At 44.1% G+C, this 22466-nt stretch overlaps 1 protein-coding gene across 1 annotated transcript in view; it reads right to left on the bottom strand.

Moving 5' to 3' along the window:
• The window catches only part of LOC115144981 (glypican-5-like), a 110769-nt gene that overhangs the window by 39064 nt on the left and 49239 nt on the right, over positions 1–22466 (bottom strand). Inside the window, exon 7 of the mRNA XM_065002792.1 lies at positions 10055–10190. Within this exon, the coding sequence (XP_064858864.1) occupies positions 10055–10190 (136 nt within the window). The remainder of the gene's footprint in view (positions 1–10054; positions 10191–22466) is intronic.

Raw genomic sequence — 22466 nt, 5'->3', positions numbered from 1 at the left:
ACTCTGCCAACCCAGATGTCTTAGCCGTATCTGAATCCTGGCTTAGGAAAACCACCAAAAACCCGGACATCTACTGCAAAGATAGCCTGCAGAGTTCTGTATTACTATCCAAGTCTGTACCCAAACACTGGGGTTGGAGCGAGCGGAGCGAGCGGTCGCATCTGCACTCGGTCCGCAGGTAGTATTACATTTCATTACATTTCATTATAGTACAACGGTTTGATTTGTCTAATCTTAGCAATTTCTTCCTAGCTAGCTACACAGCCGTCTTTGTATCATAGATAATTGCGTAATTATCGTATTTCGTCGTCCTAACGCAGTCTACACTGCCCTGCAGCTAGCCAGCTAGCTAACGTCCACCGTTAGCTAGTCCACCGTCTACCGATTAGCAGCACAACTATTACACTCAACTGAACGACTTGATTAGTGTAGTGTTAGCTAGCTACATAGTTGTCTTTGCTGTCTTCGTACCCAAGATAATTGTGTAGTTTAGAGTGTGTAGTTTTATGTCGTCCTTAACATAGGAGACTCTGCTAGCTAGCCAACAGCTAGCCAACGTCTACCGAACAGAACTTCTGCACTCAACAATCCGGTCGCATTTCGCTTCGCTCCACAGGTAGTATCACATTTTTCATTTCATTTCATTACAGTACAACGGCTTGATTTGTTTGATCGTAGCTAGCTACATAGCTAGCTACATAGCCGTCTTTGTATCAAAGATAATTGTGTAGTCTAGAGCGATTTCCTAGGTTAGCTAGCCAGCTATTGTCGTTCTTTTAACGCAACGTAACGTAATCAACACTGCTAGCTAGCCAGCTGGCCCCGAATAGCAGCACAGTAGAAACTATTACACTCAACGGAACGACTTGATTAGTGTAGTGTCAACAACGCAGCCAATGCCAGCTAGCCTACTTAGTCAACAACGCAGCCTCTGCCAGCTAGCCTACTTCAGCAGTACTGTATCATTTTAATCATTTTAGTCAATAAGATTCTTGCTACGTAAAGCTTAACTCTCTGAACACTCGTGACGTGTAGTCCACTTGTCATTCAATCTCCTTTGCATTAGCGTAGCCTCTTGTGTAGCCTGTCAACTATGTGTCTGTCTATCCCTGTTCTCTCCTCTCTGCACAGACCATACAAACGCTCCACACCGCGTGGCGCGGCCACCTAATCTGGTGGTCCCAGCGCGCACGACCCACGTGGAGTTCAGGTCTCCGGTAGCCTCTGGAACTGCCGATCTGCGGCCAACAAGGCAGAGTTCATCTCCGCCTATGTCTCCCTCCAGTCCCTTGACTTCTTGGCACTGACGGAAACATGGATCACCACAGACAACACTGCTACTCCTACTGCTCTCTCTTCGTCTGCCCACGTGTTCTCGCACACCCCGAGAGCTTCTGGTCAGCGGGGTGGTGGCACCGGGATCCTCATCTCTCCCAAGTGGTCATTCTCTCTTTCTCCCCTTACCCATCTGTCTATCGCCTCCTTTGAATTCCATGCTGTCACAGTTACCAGCCCTTTCAAGCTTAACATCCTTATCATTTATCACCCTCCAGGTTCCCTCGGAGAGTTCATCAATGAGCTTGATGCCTTGATAAGCTCCTTTCCTGAGGACGGCTCACCTCTCACAGTTCTGGGCGACTTTAACCTCCCCACGCCTACCTTTGACTCATTCCTCTCTGCCTCCTTCTTTCCACTCCTCTCCTCTTTTGACCTCACCCTCTCACCTTCCCCCCTACTCACAAGGCAGGAAATACGCTCGACCTCATCTTTACTAGATGCTGTTCTTCCACTAACCTCGTTGCAACTCCCCTCCAAGTCTCCGACCACTACCTTGTATCCTTCTCCCTCTCGCTCTCATCCAACACTTCCCACACTGCCCCTACTCGGATGGTATCGCGCCGTCCCAACCTTCGCTCTCTCTCCCCCGCTACTCTCTCCTCTTCCATCCTATCATCTCTTCCCTCTGCTCAAACCTTCTCCAACCTATCTCCTGATTCTGCCTCCTCAACCCTCCTCTCCTCCCTTTCTGCATCCTTTGACTCTCTATGTCCCCTATCCTCCAGGCCGGCTCGGTCCTCCCCTCCCGCTCCGTGGCTCGACGACTCATTGCGAGCTCACAGAACAGGGCTCCGGGCAGCCGAGCGGAAATGGAGGAAAACTCGCCTCCCTGCGGACCTGACATCCTTTCACTCCCTCCTCTCTACATTTTCCTCTTCTCTCTGCTGCTAAAGCCACTTTCTACCACTCTAAATTCCAAGCATCTGCCTCTAACCCTAGGAAGCTCTTTGCAACCTTCTCCTCCCTCCTGAATCCTCCTCCCCCTCCCCCCTCCTCCCTCTCTGCAGATGACTTCGTCAACCATTTTGAAAAGAAGGTCGACGACATCCGATCCTCGTTTGCTAAGTCAAACGACACCGCTGGTTCTGCTCACACTGCCCTACCCTGTGCTCTGACCTCTTTCTCCCTCTCTCTCCAGATGAAATCTCGCGTCTTGTGACGGCCGGCCGCCCTACAACCTGCCCGCTTGACCCTATCCCCTCCTCTCTTCTCCAGACCATTTCCGGAGACCTCCTCCCTTACCTCACCTCGCTCATCAACTCATCCCTAACCGCTGGCTACGTCCCTTCCGTCTTCAAGAGAGCGAGAGTTGCACCCCTTCTGAAAAAACCTACACTCGATCCCTCCGATGTCAACAACTACAGACCAGTATCCCTTCTTTCTTTTCTCTCCAAAACTCTTGAACGTGCCGTCCTTGGCCAGCTCTCCCGCTATCTCTCTCAGAATGACCTTCTTGATCCAAATCAGTCAGGTTTCAAGACTAGTCATTCAACTGAGACTGCTCTTCTCTGTATCACGGAGGCGCTCCGCACTGCTAAAGCTAACTCTCTCTCCTCTGCTCTCATCCTTCTAGACCTATCGGCTGCCTTCGATACTGTGAACCATCAGATCCTCCTCTCCACCCTCTCCGAGTTGGGCATCTCCGGCGCGGCCCACGCTTGATTGCGTCCTACCTGACAGGTCGCTCCTACCAGGTGGCGTGGCGAGAATCCGTCTCCACACCACGTGCTCTCACCACTGGTGTCCCCCAGGGCTATGTTCTAGGCCCTCTCCTATTCTCGCTATACACCAAGTCACTTGGCTCTGTCATAACCTCACATGGTCTCTCCTATCATTGCTATGCAGACGACACACAATTAATCTTCTCCTTTCCCCCTTCTGATGACCAGGTGGCGAATCGCATCTCTGCATGTCTGGCAGACATATCCGTGTGGATGACGGATCACCACCTCAAGCTGAACCTCGGCAAGACGGAGCTGCTCTTCCTCCCGGGAAGGACTGCCCGTTCCATGATCTCGCCATCACGGTTGACAACTCCATTGTGTCCTCCTCCCAGAGCGCTAAGAACCTTGGCGTGATCCTGGACAACACCCTGTCGTTCTCAACTAACATCAAGGCGGTGGCCCGTTCCTGTAGGTTCATGCTCTACAACATCCGCAGAGTACGACCCTGCCTCACACAGGAAGCGGCGCAGGTCCTAATCCAGGCACTTGTCATCTCCCGTCTGGATTACTGCAACTCGCTGTTGGCTGGGCTCCCTGCCTGTGCCATTAAACCCCTACAACTCATCCAGAACGCCGCAGCCCGTCTGGTGTTCAACCTTCCCAAGTTCTCTCACGTCACCCCGCTCCTCCGCTCCCTCCACTGGCTTCCAGTTGAAGCTCGCATCCGCTACAAGACCATGGTGCTTGCCTACGGAGCTGTGAGGGGAACGGCACCTCAGTACCTCCAGGCTCTGATCAGGCCCTACACCCAAACAAGGGCACTGCGTTCATCCACCTCTGGCCTGCTCGCCTCCCTACCACTGAGGAAGTACAGTTCCCGCTCAGCCCAGTCAAAACTGTTCGCTGCTCTGGCCCCCCAATGGTGGAACAAACTCCCTCACGACGCCAGGACAGCGGAGTCAATCACCACCTTCCGGAGACACCTGAAACCCCACCTCTTTAAGGAATACCTAGGATAGGATAAAGTAATCCCTCTCACCCCCCTCCCCCTGAAAAGACTTAGATGCACTACTGTTCCACTGGAGGTCATAAGGTGAATGCACCAATTTGTAAGTCGCTCTGGATAAGAGCGTCTGCTAAATGACTTAAATGTAAATGTAAACAATTCGAGCTTCTACTTCTAAAAATGCACCTTTCCAGAAACAAGTCTCTCACTGTTGCCGCTTGCTATAGACCTCCCTCTGCCCCCAGCTGTGCCCTCGATACCATATGTAAATTGTTTGCCCCCCCATCTATCTTCTGAGCTCGTGCTACTAGGTGACCTAAACTGGGACATGCTTAACACCCCAGCCATCCTACAATCTAAGCTTGATGCCCTCAATCTCACACAAATGATCAATGAACCTACCAGGTACAACCCCAAATCCGGAAACACGGGCACCCATCTATGAGATGTCATCCTAACTAACTCGCCCTCCAAATACACCTCTGCTGTTTTCAATCAAGATCTCAGTGATCACTGCCTCATTGCCTGCATCCGTAATGGGTCTGCGACCAAACGACCACCCCTCATCACTGTCAAATGCTCCCTAAAACACTTCTGCGAGCAGGCCTTTCTAATCGACCTGGCCGGGGTATCCTGGAATGACATTGACCTCATCCCGTCAGTAGATGATGCCTGGCTATTCTTTAAAAGTGCCTTCCTCACCATCTTAAATAAGCATGCCCCACTCAAAAAATGTAGAACTAGGAATTGATATAGTCATTGGTTCACTCCAGACCTGTCTGCCCTTGACCAGCACAAAAACATCCTGTGGCGTTCTGCATTAGCATCGAATATGCAACTTTTCAGGGAAGTTAGGAACAAATATACACAGGCAGATAGAAAAGCTAAGGCTATCTTTTTCAAACAGATATTTGCATCCTGTAGTACTAACTAAAAACGTTTTGGGACAATGTAAAGTCCTTGGAGAATAAGAGCACCTCCTCCCAGCTGCCCACTGCTCTGAGGCTATGAAACACTTTTACCACTGACAAATCGACTATAATTGAGAATTTCAATAAGCATTTCTCCACGGCTGGCCATGCTTTCCATCTGGCTACCCCTACCCAGTCAACTGCCCGGCACCCTCCACAGCAACCCGCCAACGCCCCCACCATTTCTCCTTCAGACAAATCCAGATAGCTGATGTTCTGAAAGAGCTGCAAAATCTGGACCCATACAAATCACCGGGATAGACAACCTGGACCCTCTCTTTCTAAAATGATCTGACGAAATTGTTGCAACCCCTATTACTAGCCTGTTCAACCTCGTCTGAGATTCCAAAAGATTGGAAAGCTGCCGCGGTCATCCCCCTCTTCAAAGGGAGGGACACTCTAGACCCAAACTGTTACAGACCTATATCTATCCTACCCTGTCTTTCTAAGGTCTTCGAAAGCCAAGTTAAAAAACAGATTACCCACCATTTAGAATCCCATCGTATCTTCTCCTCTATGCAATCTGGTTTCAGAGCTGGTCATGGGTGCACCTTAGCCACGCTCAAGGTCCTAAACGACATCATAACCACCGTCGATAAGAGACATTACTGTGCAGCCGTATTCATCGTCTTGGCCAAGGCTTTCGACTCTGTCAATCACCACATTCTTATTGGCAGACTCGACAGCCTTGGTTTTCTCAAATGATTGCCTCGCCTGGTTTACCAACTACTTCTCAAGATAGAGTTCAGTGTGTCAAATCGGAGGGCCTGTTGTCCGGACTCTGGCAGTCTATGGGTGTGCCACAGGGTTCAATTCTCGGGCCGACTCTCTTCTCTGTATACATCAATGATGTTACTCTTGCTGCTGGTGAGTCTCTGATCCACCTCTACGCAGACAACACCTTTCTGTCTACTTCTGGCCCCACTTTGGACACTGTGTTAACTAACCTCCAGACGATGCCATACAACTCTCTTTCCGTGGCCTCCAGCTGCTCTTAAATGCCAAAAGCCCAATACACTACCCACCATTGCGACCTGTACGCTCTCGTTGGTTGGCCCTTGTTTCATACTCGTCACCAAACCCACTGGCTACAGGTTATGTAAGTCGCTCTGGATAAGAGCGTCTGCTAAATGACTTAAATGTAAAATGTAAATGTTATCTACAAGCCCCGCCTTATCTCAGCTCACTGGTCACCATAGCAGCACCCACTCGTAGCACGCGCTCCAGCAGGTATATCTCTCTGGTCACCCCCAAAGCCATTCCTCCTTTGGTCGTCTTTCCTTCCAGTTCTCTGCTGCCAATGACTGGAACGAACTGCAAACATCTCTGAAGCTGGAGACTCATATCTCCCTCACTAGCTTTAAATTAAGCACCAGCTGTCAGAGCAGCTCACAGATCACTGCACCTGTACATAGCCCATCTGTAAACAGCCCATCTACCTACCTACCTCATCCCCCATACTGTATTTATTTATTTATCTTGCTCCTTTGCACCCCAGTATCTCTACTTGCACATTCATCTTCTGCACATCTACCATTCCAGTGTTTAATTGCTATATTGTAATTACTTCGCCACCATGGCCTATTTATTGTCTTATCTTACCTCATTTGCACTCACTGTAAATATACTTTTTGTTTTCTTTTGTTCTACCTTATTATTGACTATGTTTTGTTTATTCCATGTGTAACTCTGTGTTGTTGTATGTGTCGAATTGCTATGCTTTATCTTTTCCAGGTCGCAGTTGCAAATGAGAACTTGTTCTCAACTAGCCTACCTAGTTAAATAAAGGTGAAATAAAATGTTTAAAAAATGTATTTTTTTAAATGACAAATAAAAAACTGGTTTTCAGAATGTTTTGCAAAGGCATAAAACATTTGAAAAAACAGTTACCTTATTTACACAAGTATTCAGACCCTTTGCTATGAAACTCGAAATTGAGTTCAGGTGCATCCTGTTTCCATTCATCATCCTTGAGATGTTTCCACAACCTGATTGGAGTCCACCTGTGGTAAATTCAATTGAATGGACATGATTTGGAAAGGCGATTTGGAAAGGAACACACCTGTCAACATAAGGTTCCACAGTGGCATATCAGAGCTAAAACCAAGCCATGAGGTTGAAGGAATTGTCTGTAGAGCTCCGAGACAGGATTGTGTCGAGGTACAGATCTGGGGAAGGGTACCAAAACATTTCTGCAGCATTGAAGATCCCCAAGAACACAGTGGCCTCCATCATTCTTGGAACCACCAAGACTCTTTCTAGAGCTGGCTGTCTGGCCAAACTGAGCAATCGGGGTAGAAGGGCCTTAGTCAGGGAGGTGACCAAGAACCCAATGGTCACTGACAGAGCTATAGAGTTCCTCTGTGGAGATGGGAGAACCCTCCAGAAGGACAACCATCCCTGCAGCACTCCACCAATTAGGCCTTCATGGTAGAGTGATCAGACGGAAGCCACTCATCAGTAAAAGGCACATGACAGCCCGCTTGGAGTTTGCCAAAAAGCACCTAAAGGACTCTCAGACCATGAGACAATATTCTCTGATCTGATGAAACCAAGATTTGGCCTGAATGCCAAGCATCACATCGGGAGGAAACCTGGCACCATCTTTACCGTGAAGCATGGTGGTGGCAGCATCATGCTGTAGGGATGTTTTTTAGCGGCAGGGACTGGGAGACTAGTCAGGATCGAGGCAAAGATGAACGGAGCAAAGTACAGAGAGATCCTTGATGAAAACCTGCTCCAGTGCACTCAGGACCTCAGACTGGGGCGAACATTCACATTCCAACAGGACAACGACCATAAGCACACAGCCAAGACAACGCAGGAGTGGTTTCGGGACAAGTCTCTGAATGTCCTTGAATGGCCCAGCCAGAGCCCAGACTGGAACCCGATCGAACATCTCTGGAGAGACCTGAAAATAGCTGTGCAGCAACACTCCCCATCTTATCAGACATAGCTTGAGAGGATCTGCAGAGAAGAATGGGAAAACTCCCCAAATACAGATGTGCCAAGCTTGTAGCGTCATACCAAAGAATACTCCATGCTGTAATCGCTGCCAAGGGTGCTTCAACAAAGTAATGAGTAATGGGTCTGCATACTTATGTCAATGTTACATTTCTGTTTTTTATTTTTAATACATTTGCAAAAATGTCATAAAACCAGTTTTTGCTTTGTCATTGTGGGGTATTGTGTGTAGATTGATTGGGGGGGGGGTTAATCCATTTTTGAATAATGTTGTAACGTAACAAAATGTGAAAAAAGTCAAGGCGTCTCAATACTTTCCAAAGACACTGTACTGTACATGCTCCACAGATCTTAGAGCCACTGTCTAAACCATGGATCAATCCTTCTCTCCTCTTCTCTCTCTCTTCTTGTTCTCTCTCTCATGATCTGAATAAGAGACTGGATAAACGAGCAATCTGCAATCAACTTCAAACTTTTTCACATCTATTCTGGTCAAGTTGCTTTCACAAAGACAGCTCTTACAAAGACAGAGTGAGAGTGTTGATGAGTCTGTGTATACAATAGTTAATCATTTGTATTGCGGTAGTGCTGGTGTACAGCCATGGCTGCGGTCCCTGTACAGGGACCAAAATCAGCGGAAATTTCAGAGCGCCAACTGTAGTACTCGATAAAACTCAAACTTTCATTAAAACACACATGCAAGGTACTCAATTAAAGCTACACTCGTTGTGAATCTAGCCAACATGTCAGATTTGTAAAATGCTTTTCGGCGAAAGCATGAGAAGCTATTATCTGATAGCATGCACTCCCCCGAAATACCTGAACGAGACGTAAACAAAAGAATTAGCGGTAGCCGGCGCTACACAAAACGCAGAAATAAAATATAAAACATTCATTACCTTTGACGAGCTTCTTTGTTGGCACTCCTATATGTCCCATAAACATCACAATTGGGTATTTTTCCCGATTAAATCCGTCATTGTATACCAAAAATGTCCATTTATGAAAGCCGTCTGATCCAGGAAAATTCACCTTTACAAGACGCAACGTAATTTTTTTAAATTAAAAAAGTTGCCTATAAACTTTTACAAATCACTTCAAACTACTTTTGTAAACCAACTTTAGGTATTAATAAACGTTAATAATCGATAAAATTGATCACAGGGCGATCTGTATTCGATAGTATCAAGTCTTGAAATCATTGTCCATTTTTTCCCTTTCATAACTTCCCCGGTGTACCCCAAGACAGGAAGTGCCTAATCGTCATCACACCAAGGATAAACTAACAATGAAATGCCAGTACTGTCGACATCGTGTGGAAGCTGTAGGCATTGTAAACGGGACTCTATCTATTTTCTCTTGCCATAGACAATATATAGACTGGCGGATGAATATTTTTTTTGTGTTTTTTGTGAACAGTTTTCCTTGGGATTTTTACTCCTAAACCCGTTCTGTTATAGCCACAGACATGATTTAACCAGTTTTAGAGACTTCGGAGTGTTTTCTATACACACATACTAATCATATGCATATACTATATTCCTGGCATGAGTAGCAAGACGTTGAAATGTTGCACGATTTTTAACAAAAAGCTGCGAAAATTCGCAGCATCCCTAACAGGATTTATACCACAAAGCATTCAATTACAATTCGACTTGAAGTAATTTAAATATTCTACAACAAATCAAATCAAGCAGTAATCCACAACTGTGGTTAAACCCACACGAGGCAGATATGTTTACTGATGACATGTCAATGAGATGACATACGACACTGACAGCCTGTTCTAATTTCAATTTGCATATAGCAGCATATAATGTCACGAGGGGAAGGTATAGACATGGCTCCATCTGCGAGAGAGGAAAAGGTTGGTGACGCAACCACAACATACTGTGTTGTAGTGAATAACCATCTGACTCGTGGCACAGACAGCTTTCAACATGAGTCTCTGACATCTGACACTAGCAGGAGTCTCATCTACAGGGGGTCTGATTGACATAGGAGAGAATATGGGGTGGGAGGGGAGGAATTATAGGCAGCTGAGGAAAAGGAGAGGAGAGAGGAGTAAAAAAAAAGAAAAAAGGAATTAAAGGGGGGGGTTTCTGACTCACTGGTAAAGTCTTCATCTCCAGATCCTTGACATCCGTCCTCATCGTCACACTCTCCGCTGGCCTCTTCTCTCGTCCCACTGCCCTTCTCCACCCACCCCCCCCAGTCTGTCGTCCAGCCCATCTGACCCTGCATTTCCTGCAACACACAGGTCAGAGGTCAAATGAAGTCATCCTATCTGAAAATAAGCCACCACCAATTCTGCACTGCTCCACTTTTCAAGCAAAACACAATAGACAGATGAATGCTATAGCACACAATACATATTTGGATACTCACACCGTTGTAAACAAGTTAATATTGACATAGGACATAACACGTGCATATTCATCAGTAATACAAATAGCACTGTGTCAGGAAGTGTAGTAGTGTGAGTAGTGGAGGTCTCCAGCCCCCCAAACAAAATGTTAATGATGCGGAAACAAGAGGGAAAACCCCAATGATAACCTATCAGCACATTAGTAGACAGAGTTAAGATTTTAACTTGTATGTTTGTCCCTTTCCAGCATTTTAACATCTGACCAGGCAGGTGGTCTAGTGGTTAGAGTGTTGGACTACTAACTGAAAGGTTGCAAAATCAAATCCTGAGCTGATAAGGTACAAATCTATCATTCTGCCCCTGAACAAGGCAGTTACCTCAATGTTCCTAGGCTGTCATTTAAAATAATAACTTGTTAACTGACTTGCCTAGTTAAATAAAATAAAACATTTGTCCTATGGGAATATTTGCTTTTGCACAGATCAATATCACAAAAACAAACGAGGGCATTCTTGTTGAACAAAAGGTAGCTGTAACGCTCGTCATCGGTGGAAAGAAAGAAGAATGGACCAAAGCGCAGTGTGGAAAGTGTTCATGATATTTATTTTCAAGAAACACTCAAACAAAAATAACAAAATTCAAAAAGCGAACAGTTCCGTCAGGCACAAACACTGAACAGAAAATAACACCCCACAAAACCCAAACAGAAAATCACAACTTTTATATGATCCCCAATCAGAGACAACGTTAGACAGCTGCCTCTGATTGGGAACCACACTCTGCAAAACAACAAAGAAATAGAAAACATTGATTTTCCCACCCGAGTCACACCCTGACCTAACCAAACATAGAGAATAATAAGGATCTCTAAGGTCAGAGCGTGACAGTAGCAATAAGCAACTATAGTCTCGTGTGTGTTGTTCCAATTGTTGGTTCATCTGACAAGTGAAACAAAATGAGGAAGAAAAAATCATCAGCAACTACTGCACAACCACCAGAAAGGAAACTATGTGAAGAACCTGATAAGGCCCATTCAAAGGGAATGGGAATGGCATATCCAAGTATTATAAGAACAGAGCTGAATTTGCCTTTGTGGAAAGTGAATACTGGTACAGTTTAGGCTAAGCCTTCCGCCACAGAGGAATGGACGGTGTGTGGGCCAACAACTGTTTCAATTGATCACGGATCATAACTCATACAGCGACCAGTGATGTTTTGGGTTAGGGTGAAAACGCAAGGTTTATCTGATCTTCCATACCCTCAACATGCAAGGATGTATTGGATGAAGAGGCTGTAACATCAATAGTACTGTACTATATTCTATAGCACAGGGCACACTATTGATGTTGCTGCCTCTGGGGCAGTTACTACATCAGCAAGGCAGATTATGTTGCTGCCCTACTGGAGACAATGCAACACTTGTTTTGCACTGTCTAAATATCACCATTACACTAGGGATTCCAATTTGATATGATTTAAAACTAATGCTGCTGGTTCAGTAGAAATAATTGTTTGGATTGACATACTGTACAGTAGGCACATTTTATAAAAGTGCTTTGCATTTCCCATTGAGAGGAGGTAACTGATCATGGTCTACAGTCCACTTACTCATTAAGTACAAGGTCCAATCTTACTGATTGCTGATACCACACAGGTTAAGTGATTAAGGGCCAGTTCATGTACCCCAAAGTATTCAACTAGATGCCATTATTTTTCCTTCATCATGGACTAAACTAAACCCTGGCCTTCTGCCCCTTCCCTTCCCTGCCCCCGCTTCAGCCTCTCAGAGTCCCACTACATTGAGACCCTGTGAGGTGTGATAAGCACATTAAACCTTTTATAATATAATTACATTTCCACAAATGAAAAGTCTAATTTAATAGCCATATTCATGAGTTCACGGAGAAAAACGATTGGCTGCAGTTAAACGTTGTGTGGAGAGATACTGTAGCTAGATTGTGGTTGCATAAGGGCTAGAAGTGAAGGAGTTGAAAAAAGACAATTAAATGTCCCCGGCTGTGTCTATGGCCTAATCAACTCAGAAGGCTCATTAATTATATATGGCTTTAAATCAATTACATGTTGTGTAAGAGAGGAACCACGGCAACGTAGCTGCGACTGATTGACCTCTACCTACAGAACCAGTCAAAAGTTTGAACACGCCTACTCATTCCAAGGTTTTTCTTTATTTTTACTATTTTCTACATTGTAGAATAATAGTAAAGACATAAATACTATGAAATAACACATTGAATCATGTAGTAACAAAAAAAGGAGTTAAACAAATCTAAATATATTTTATATTCTTCAAAGTAGCCACCCTTGATAACAGCTTTGCACACTCTTGGGATTGTCTTTTTTATTTATTTAAACTTTATTTAACAAGAAAAGTCAATTAAGAACAAATTCTTAGTTACAATGACGGCGTACCCCGGCCAAACCCTAATGACGCTGGGCCAATTGTGCGCCGCCCTATGGGACTCCCAATCATGGCCAGTTCTGATACAACCTGGAATCAAACCAGGGTCTGTAGTGATGCCTCTAGCACTGAGATGCAGTGCCTTAGACCGCTGCGCCACTCGGGAGTCACTCTCTCAACCAGCTTCATGAGGTACTGTGGTGACCTGGAATGCATTTCAATTAACAGATGTGCCTTGTTGACTCCAACCCAAGTGTATGTAAACTTCCGACTTCAACTGTATTTTATATTCCTTAAAGTAGCACCTTTGCCTTGACAGCTTTGCACATTATTGGTATTCTCTCAACCAGCTTCATGAGGTAGTCACCTGGAATGCATTTCAATTAACAGGTGTGCCTTGTTAAAAGTTAAATTGTGGAATTTCTTAATGCGTTTGAGCCAATCAGTTGTGTTGTGACAAAGTAGGGGTGGTATACAGAAGATAGCCCTTTTGGTAAAAGACCAAGTCCATATTATGGCAAGAACCGCTCAAATAAGGAAAGAGAAACAATAGTCCATCATTACTTTAAGGCATCAGCCAATGCGCAAAAATTTCAAGAACTTTGAAAGTTTCTTCAAGTGTAGTCTCAAAAACCATTAAGTGCTATGATGAAACTGGCTCCCATGAGGTCCACCACAGGAAAGTAAGACCAATAGTTACCTATGCTGCAGAGGATAAGTTAGAGTTCCCAGCATCAGAAATTTCAGCCCAAATAAATGCTTCTGTAAGAACCGACGCTGGAGTAGACAAGCAGATACGGAGAGTGAGCATTTAATATAGCACAGACATGGAACAGGAAAGGAACAGCGTCAGAACCAGGAAACACAACGACATACGACAATTAATGCTGAAGCGGGGAACAGAGCTGGGGAACAGAGAGATATAGGGGAGGAAATAGCACAGGTGATTGAGTCCAGGTAAGTGCAATGAATCGCTGAAGCGCGTGACGAGGGAAGCAGGTCTGCGTAATGATGGTGGCAGGAGTGCATAATATTGGGCAGCCTGGCACCCTAGAGCGCCATGGAGGGAGAGCGGGAGCAGGCGTGACAGCTTCACTCAGTTCAAGTAACAGACACATCTCAACATTAACTGTTCAGAGGAGACTGTGTGAATCAGGCCTTCATTGTCATATTGCTGCAAAGAAACCACAACTAAAGGACACCAAAAAGAAGATAAGACATGCTTGGTCGAATAAACACAAGCAATGGACATTAGACGGGTGGAAATTTGAGATTTTTGGTTCCAACCGCTGTGTCTTTGTGAGATGCAGAGTAGGTGAACGGATGACCCCTCATGTGTAGTTCACACTGTGAAGCATGGAGGAGGAGGTGTGATGGTGTGGGGTGCTTTGCTGGTGACACTGTTAGTGATTTATTTAGAATTCAAGGCACACTTAACCAGCATGGCTAACAGCATTCTGCAGCAATACACCATTCCATCTTCTTTGCGCTTAGTGGGACTATCATTTGTTTTTCAACAAGACAATGACCCAACACACCTCTAGGCTGTGTAAGGGCTATTTGACCAAGAAGGAGAGTGATGGACTGCTGCATCAGATGACCTGGCCTCCACAATCACCCGACCTCAACCCAATTGAGATGGTTAGGGATGAGTTGGACCGCAGAGTGAAGGAAAAGCAGCCAACAAGTGCTCTACATATGTGGGAACTCCTTCAAGACTGTAAGAAAAACATTCCAAGTGAATTGGTTGAGAGAATGCCAATAGTTTGCAAAGCTTCCATCAAGGCATAGGGTGGCTACTTTGAAGAATCTCAAATATACCAAATATTTTGATTTGTTTAACACTTCCTTGGTTACTATAGTTTTGATGTCTTCACTATTATTGTACATTGTAGAATGAGTAGGTGTGTCCAAACTTTTGACTGGTTCTGTAATGTTTACATACCCTACATTATTCATCTCATATGTATACGTATATACTGTACTCTATATCATCTACTGCATCCTTATGTAATACATGTATCACTAGCCACTTTAATTATGCCACTTTGTTTACATACTCATCTCATATGTATATACTGCACTCAATACCATCTACTGTATCTTGCCTATGCCGCTCTGTACCATCACTCATTCATATATCTTATGTACATATTCTTTATCCCCTTACACTTGTGTCTATAAGGTAGTAGTTTTGGAATTGTTAGCTAGATTACTTGTTGGTTATTACTGCATTGTCGGAACTAGAAGCACAAGCATTTCGCTACACTCGCACTAACATCTGCTAACCATGTGTATGTGACAAATAAATTTGATTTGATTAGATTTGATTTGTATGTGGCTACATTCATATTTTACACTAACAAGTGATTGTCTTTTTCGAATAGTATATTCATTTGTACTGCTCTGTTGGAAATCACTCTGAAAATCTGAATGTGAGCATATTGTATTGTCTTGTCTTGGAATGTCATTGAAAAGGTCTGGAAAACACAAAAGACCTGGATCTGGGATCTTCTGAGGTGTCATTGCAATCGTATAGGCCTACAAATTCCTTATTCAATCGCTCTATACCTATCTTGCTCAAACTTTACCTCTCTCCATATCATAATCTTCTGGTTTTATTATAATTACATGTTTAATGTCTCCTTTCAAATGAATATTGTATGATACCCACTGGGACAATTGGTACTAGTACTAGGTCGTGTAATAACACATGAGCAGGCTGTACTTTGTACTTTACTTTACACTGCGCTGTGTGTTCACATAGAATCACATCAGCATCAAACATGCTAATTGCATGACAGCAATTGTGTGTGTGTGTGTGTGTGTGTGTGTGTGTGTGTGTGTGTGTGTGTGTGTGTGTGTGTGATTGTACACATCTATATGGTGATTATACCCATCTATATGTGTATGTCTGGAGAACATTAAGCCTTTACGGTACCATTAATTGGCTTCCTGTGTTTGTGATTGCTTCTTAATTTGCTTTTTTTGTAGGATGGATGCTCTTCATAACAACAGTGTTAGCTCATTAAAACCTCTGCTAGTCTGTTCATGAAGAATTACTGAAAAAGCTCTCTCATCAACCATCCTAGAGGGACTCAACAAACCTATTGGTGGGGGCTTTTATTCTAACTTAATGTATGTGTGTGCGAGTGTGTGTTGGCAGACTCACATATGTAGGTATTTAAGACTCATGGGTCACCTGTAGGGGTGGCACCTATTCTTACCAAATGGTCCTCACTGTGTACCCGAATGAATATAAAAAAAACACTAGGTTATGTCTACGCTGGCCTATACCTCTTGAATAAATCTGAGCTGAAAAAAAATTTCAGGCTCTTCCGTTCAAACAACTAAAGCCTATGCGTATGTTAATCAAAATTAAAATCTTAACTGGAGCATTTCAAACTGTCCTTTTGGGAGGCGCAGCCAGGAACTAGTTCTGTACGATTTACGCCAACATCACCCCAGTATACCGGTGCAAGTTGGAAACACAAAGTCACAACAACACATTGTCTACCCCTCTGCATTCAAGCAGCTGATTCTGACCGGGCCAAATAAATTACAAGAGTGATAATAAGGCTATGTTTATATTTTTTACAGCCTTTGGTTTATAGTCATGTATATGTCCCCATTTTCTGTGATTGAGAATAGGGGGTTTCAGGCAGCCCCTCGTGAAAGTTCTCGAGCCACTTTACAAACTTCCCTCTTCCACCCATTTCAGCAAACAGATAGTACCCACTCTATATAAGCAAGCCAAAGCCAAAATGTTCAATGAATTGGCCAATGCACCCTGTGTTGTGCTTACTTAACAGTGATAGCCAATCACATTACATAAATCCATTTGAACGACCCTCCAACTGGTAATTACTACTGGGAAACTCGTCTATCATCCTTAGCACCCACTTCTCCTACATGTTGACCTCTGATGTCACCTACCAAGGAAATGTCATTTCTGGTAGTTAAATCCTAAAACAAAACATTATAAAAAGTAATCTATTAATGTGGTTTCTGAACTCTATAATTTGTTTACAAGCATGATAGCTGTACATTTAGTTGATGGTTGAGGCAGCTTGTTGGCCATTAGCCAATTAGTGTTTCTCAACAAGTTCAAATCACATGAATGCATCCAACTGGTATTTCCGACTTCTACGTGGTTCAAAACGCGGCATCAGACAATGCCAGGAGCATTGTGAATGGCATTTAATTTTCGTGCTGTACCGAAACCAAACTGTGACCCCAAAAAGCGGCAAGTAAGTATTAATATCGCATGACTTATTCCACATTTTGTTGTGTTACAGCGTGGATTCAAAATGGATTAAATAAATAAAAAAATCTCACCCATCTACACACAATACCCTAAAGATGCCCTTCTTTGCAAGGCATTGGAAAACCTCTCTGGTCTTTGTGGTGTGAATCTGTGTTTGAAATTCACTGCTCGACTGAAGGACCTTACAGAGATAAGGTAGTTATTCAGAAATTAAAATAGTCATTCAAAAATGAAGGTAGTCATTCAAAAATATTAGTGTTACACACTAATATTGCACACAGAGTGAGTCCATGCAACTTATTATGTGAGTTGTTTAGCACATTTTTACTCCTGAATTTATTGCCTCAAGACATCTCAGCATTTAATTTTAAATTAATTTGTAAACATTTTGAAAAACATAATTCCACTTTGACATTATGGGGGTAGGCCAGTGACAAAACAATCAGAATTAATTCCATTTGAAATTCAGGCTGTAACACAACATAATGTGGAAAAAGTCAAGAAACACTTTCTGAAGACAATGTATGTTACACCCTGATCTGTTTCACCTGTCCTGACCCTGAGCCTGCCTGCCGTTCTGTACCTGTCTGACACTGCCCTGGATTACTGACCTCTGCCTGTCCTGACCCTGAGCCTGCCTGCCGTTCTGTACCTGTCTGACACTGCCCTGGATTACTGACCTCTGCCTGTCCTGACCCTGAGCCTGCCTGCCGTTCTGTACCTGTCTGACACTGCCCTGGATTACTGACCTCTGCCTGTCCTGACTCTGAGCCTGCCTGCTGTTCTGTACCTTATTGACTCTGCCCTGGATTACTGACCTCTGCCTGTCCTGACTCTGAGCCTGCCTGCCGTTCTGTACCTTATTGACTCTGCCCTGGATTACTGACCTCTGCCTGTCCTGACCCTGACCCTGCCTGCCGTTCTGTACCTTTCTGACTCTGCCCTGGATTACTGACCTCTGCCTGCCCTTGACCTGTCATCTGCCTGCCCCCTGTTTTGTTAATAAACATCTGTGATTCAAACTCTCTGCATCTGGGTCTTATCCTGAGGTCTGATACTGTACATACGGAACTGTGGGTTTGATGAACCGTTACACCCCCAGTCTCATGGCTAGTCAGTAATATTTAAACAGACAAAAAAGGAAATATTGTCATGCACAAAAATACATATATCTTACAAATCTTAATAACTAAAAGATGATACATAAATCATTTTTAATGAGAAAACCTACAGGGCACGGGGAGCGTGCACATTACTTGATCGTAGAAGATAAATCTCATGCATAAATTATCATAGAAAAAAGAGAACTGTGGAAAAGTAGTCAGCCTCAACCTCAATTTGCTGAGTGTGCTTTTCAATGATGCTAATTCCACATGATTAATTGACCCACCAACTGGGATAAACAGTCAAGAACTGATTTCAACTGCAGAATTTTCTCGTATTTGTTTTGCGAATATCTCTCTCTCTCTCTCTCTCCACATTGTTATCTCGGGATTTTATGCTGTACTATGATAGACACTTGGCTAGGCCAACATAGCTAATGTTTTAAGACAGATGCTGCAATGTTGTGAAAACCCACAGTGTATTTCCTGTATTATTCAGAACATGATTCTGGTCCAGACCGGGTCAAAAGGAACCAATGCAATGTCAGCCAGATCAAGCCTCGACTTCGACCTCACCAGAGCAGCTATCACAGCAAATAAATCCAGGCTTTCTGAAATCCATGGAGGATTCTTTATTATTTCAAAGTAGAGGACATTTGAAATAAACTCCAAAAAGGAAGGTTAATGCCTTCTTCAGGAAATCAAATGAGATCCTTCTTTGGGGCGGAAGATTCCTCCCTTTCAAATTAACCTAGGTACACATGGGAAAATCCAACAGTCATAATATAATCTCTTGCGTGTGATTTGTTAGTTATAGAGGCGAGCAGGGTCCCAGTCAGGGTTAGAAAAACAAGCACACTGGCACTGGCTGTGAACGTTGTGAACATTCTCTCTCCCCTCAGGTACAGCGGCCATAAAACACATGTAATCCTGTAAATCACTTTTCTCTCTCACATTGAGCTCTTAGCCACCTCAAAGTGCTTACATTGACTCCTTAGGTTTCCACTCCCCTCCCCACCTCTCTGATAGATGTTCCCAGCCTCTGGCTGCTTTGAAGAGACAGCCTGCTCTGTTTGGGCCAGGCTGGGCCGGCCCACAGAAACAAACCCAGTCACGTCTGCTTTTAATGAAGTAATAAGAGACAGAAGTGAAGTGAAATGGCTCCCAGAGGGCCAGATGAGCTGTGTGCCTCTCCTCTCTCTCTCCCCGATTTCCCCTCCCAGAAACATCTGGAACAATGGGCTGGACACCAAGTATCCCTCTTTTTACAACTCCCCGCTAACAGCCGACATGGTCATTGCTTATCGAATTAGTCTGGGGTGATAACAGGGGAATCCTTGCTCTCACACAAAGCATGGGAGGTGATCTGATGGCTTCACAGGGTATACTCTGCTTCAAACTGGCTCCAGATAACCTAAGAATTGACTCAACCAGAATATAGTAATTGTGAATAATGTTGGCTAAAGATTAAAACCTTTATCTGTACAACACTGACCAACTTTAGATAAAGATTTTGGGCACATAGAGCCCTGTTAGGACACTTCTAACAAAGCGAGACAATACCATAACTCTGAGTGATAGACAAGACAACGGTTAAAGAGAGAAAGGAAAACGAATGTGCAATGAAAAGAAAGAATTTCCGAAAAATATAGTACCAGAGAGAGCGAAAGAGAGTGACAGAGAGAGACAGTGGGTAGAGTTTGGGGGAGAGACACAAACACAGCACAACAGGACTCAACGGGTCTGGTAGCTAGAGCCGGGATGATACCAGTATCGCGATACTCATTAGTATCGTGGCAAGGAAACAAATCACGGAGCGGATATAACTTCTTTAGGAAAACAGCCCTAATGTTGGAAACAAGCATCATTATGTTGTCATCCTGGGTGACATGTATTTTCCAAGCTATAGAACACAATATTTTACATACATCAGGTATTTAAAGGACTAAAAAGTTTGGTCAGCCTCGTGTTTAAAAATGTTCAATTAAATGTTTTTTTGCGATACTGGTATCGTCACAGCCCTACTGGTAACTTTTCAGCCCCACAAAGGTCAGAACAGAGCTCCTGGCAGACCGGCCAGGCAAGGAGGGACTATTCCCTGAGCGCCTCTGACTCTGCAGTCTGCATAAAGCCTCTCCAGAGAGGCTGAGGGGAAATTTGTTTTGGCTTCTAGCTCAAGGAACATTTAGGTTAAAGGACATTTACATAACAATAATCTGGCTTCAATGCTACTTGTGTCTCTTCTGTATCTACTGAAGTGTTGAATTGGTACACTGTTCCTCAGGTTGAAGACCTAAAGAAATACCCACCTCCAGCTCTAAGCACTCACCTTGGTCAACAGCTAAAACATTATTTGAACTCTTAGACTTCGAGGTGTAGGGAATGGCATAAGCAGAAAACATTATGAAACAGACATAATGCAACTCCTATGCAATGTCTATCCTCATGTCGCTGAGGGACAGATTCTTCCAGCTGTGAAATCGCTGGCGCTTCCATGGGCATCCAGCCATTAAGAGCTCTGGGTTCACACTGCATCTATCCGAGGGACAGGGCTGTTTGCACAAGGCCAGGCCCCCGAGACACCACCAATTACCCCAGAGACAAACACAGCAGAGGAAGGGGGAGGAGGGAGGAGGTCGCAGCCAGACAGGATTAGAATAATTTACTGAATAAAACATACAGAACACTGTGTGACCCCTCCTTCCTGCCTCGCTGATCCCACAGCCTCCTCCATGATCTAAGATGCTTTGCATTGAGGTCCTTTATCTATGATGCATTGGTGGGTTATTTTGTTCCATTCTCACAGTGAATGCCTGAGCGGTTAAGGGGTGCAACTGGCTGATTTAATATCTATCTAAGTATCTGTGATGGGTCCACGAGGACAGTTTGGTCAGATTTGTCTGGCATGTCCACAGGCCTTTGAGCTAGTTGGATGGCTGTTCCTCTCTCTCAGTCCTCCAGAGACGCACGTCTGAATCCCCTCCAATGGCATGATTTGTACAGAGCAATAAAAAAGGCATATAAAAAAATGTCTAATAACACACAAAGCTATTTACCATGACTGGTGTGAACAGCATCTAAGTGGAAAGGATGTAAACTCCCCTATTCCCTTTACCATGGGTGTGTCACTCTGCATACACCGGTCTGCCTATTCATCACCTCTTAATCCCTCTTTCACATGATGGGGAGCAGCTATCCCTGGAGGCATTACAGTCACCATTTCAGTGACGACACGCCATCTGTGACCTCTGACCTGGTGCATCCCAGTGCCATGGGCCCAGATGAGAGCGTGTGACCAGACAGAAAGTACAGTAGGCCCAGGTCCAATGTTAACTCAGAGACATCAACCAACATAATATCACAGACAGAAGAAGGAGACAGATGTCTCACAGGATGTATAAATTTGAAGCATCTCTATGGAACTTCCACTCAACACCAAATATTGTAACGTGAGGAAGTCCAGTGGTGGAAGTGTGAGAAAATGGAGTTAGATTAAACTTGGCTGACATTCTGCTCATTTTCTTCGATAAAACAGTTGATCTCAATTCAATCTTTTCCCCAAACTAGAATCTGTTACGAACAGAGTACACGTTATAAACTTAACCCTTTGTCGTTTAGAAGGAGTGCAATGACTAATTTAGTTACAGTGGGGCAAAAAATATTTTGTCAGCCACCAATTGTGCAAGTTCTTTCACTTAAAAAGATGAGAGAGGCCTGTAATTTTCATCATAGGTACACTTCAACTATGACAGACAAAATGAGAGAGAAAAAAATCCAGAAAATCACATTGTAGGAATTTGAATGAATTTATTTGCAAATTATGGTGGAAAATAAGTATTTGGTCACCTACAAACAAGCAAGATTTCTGGCTCTCACAGACCTGTAACTTCTTCTTTAAGAGGCTCCTCTGTCCTCCACTCATTACCTGTATTAATGGCATCTGTTTGAACTTGTTATCATTATAAAAGACACCTGTCCACAACCTCAAACAGTCACACTCCGAACTCCACTATGGCCAAGACCAAAGAGCTGTCAAAGGACACCAGAAACAAAATTGTAGACCTGCACAAGGCTGGGAAGACTGCATCTGCAATAGGTAAGCAGCTTGGTTTGAAGAAATCAACTGTGGGAGCAATTATTAGGAAATGGAAGACATACAAAACCACTGATAATCTTCCTCGATCTGGGGCTCCACGCAAGATCTCACCCCGTGGGTGAGAAAAATGATTACAAGAACGGTGAGCAAAAATTTCAGAACCACACGGGGGACACCTAGTGAATGACCTGCAGAGAGCTGGGACCAAAGTAACAAATCCTACCATCAGTAACACACTACGCCGCCAGGGACACAAATCCTGCAGTGCCA

This window comes from Oncorhynchus nerka, linkage group LG17 (assembly GCF_034236695.1).
Source record: "Oncorhynchus nerka isolate Pitt River linkage group LG17, Oner_Uvic_2.0, whole genome shotgun sequence".
In the NCBI taxonomy this organism is placed as follows: domain Eukaryota; kingdom Metazoa; phylum Chordata; class Actinopteri; order Salmoniformes; family Salmonidae; genus Oncorhynchus; species Oncorhynchus nerka.
The sequence above is the reverse complement of the archived record's forward strand: the minus strand, read 5'-3'. Positions and strand labels throughout refer to the sequence as shown.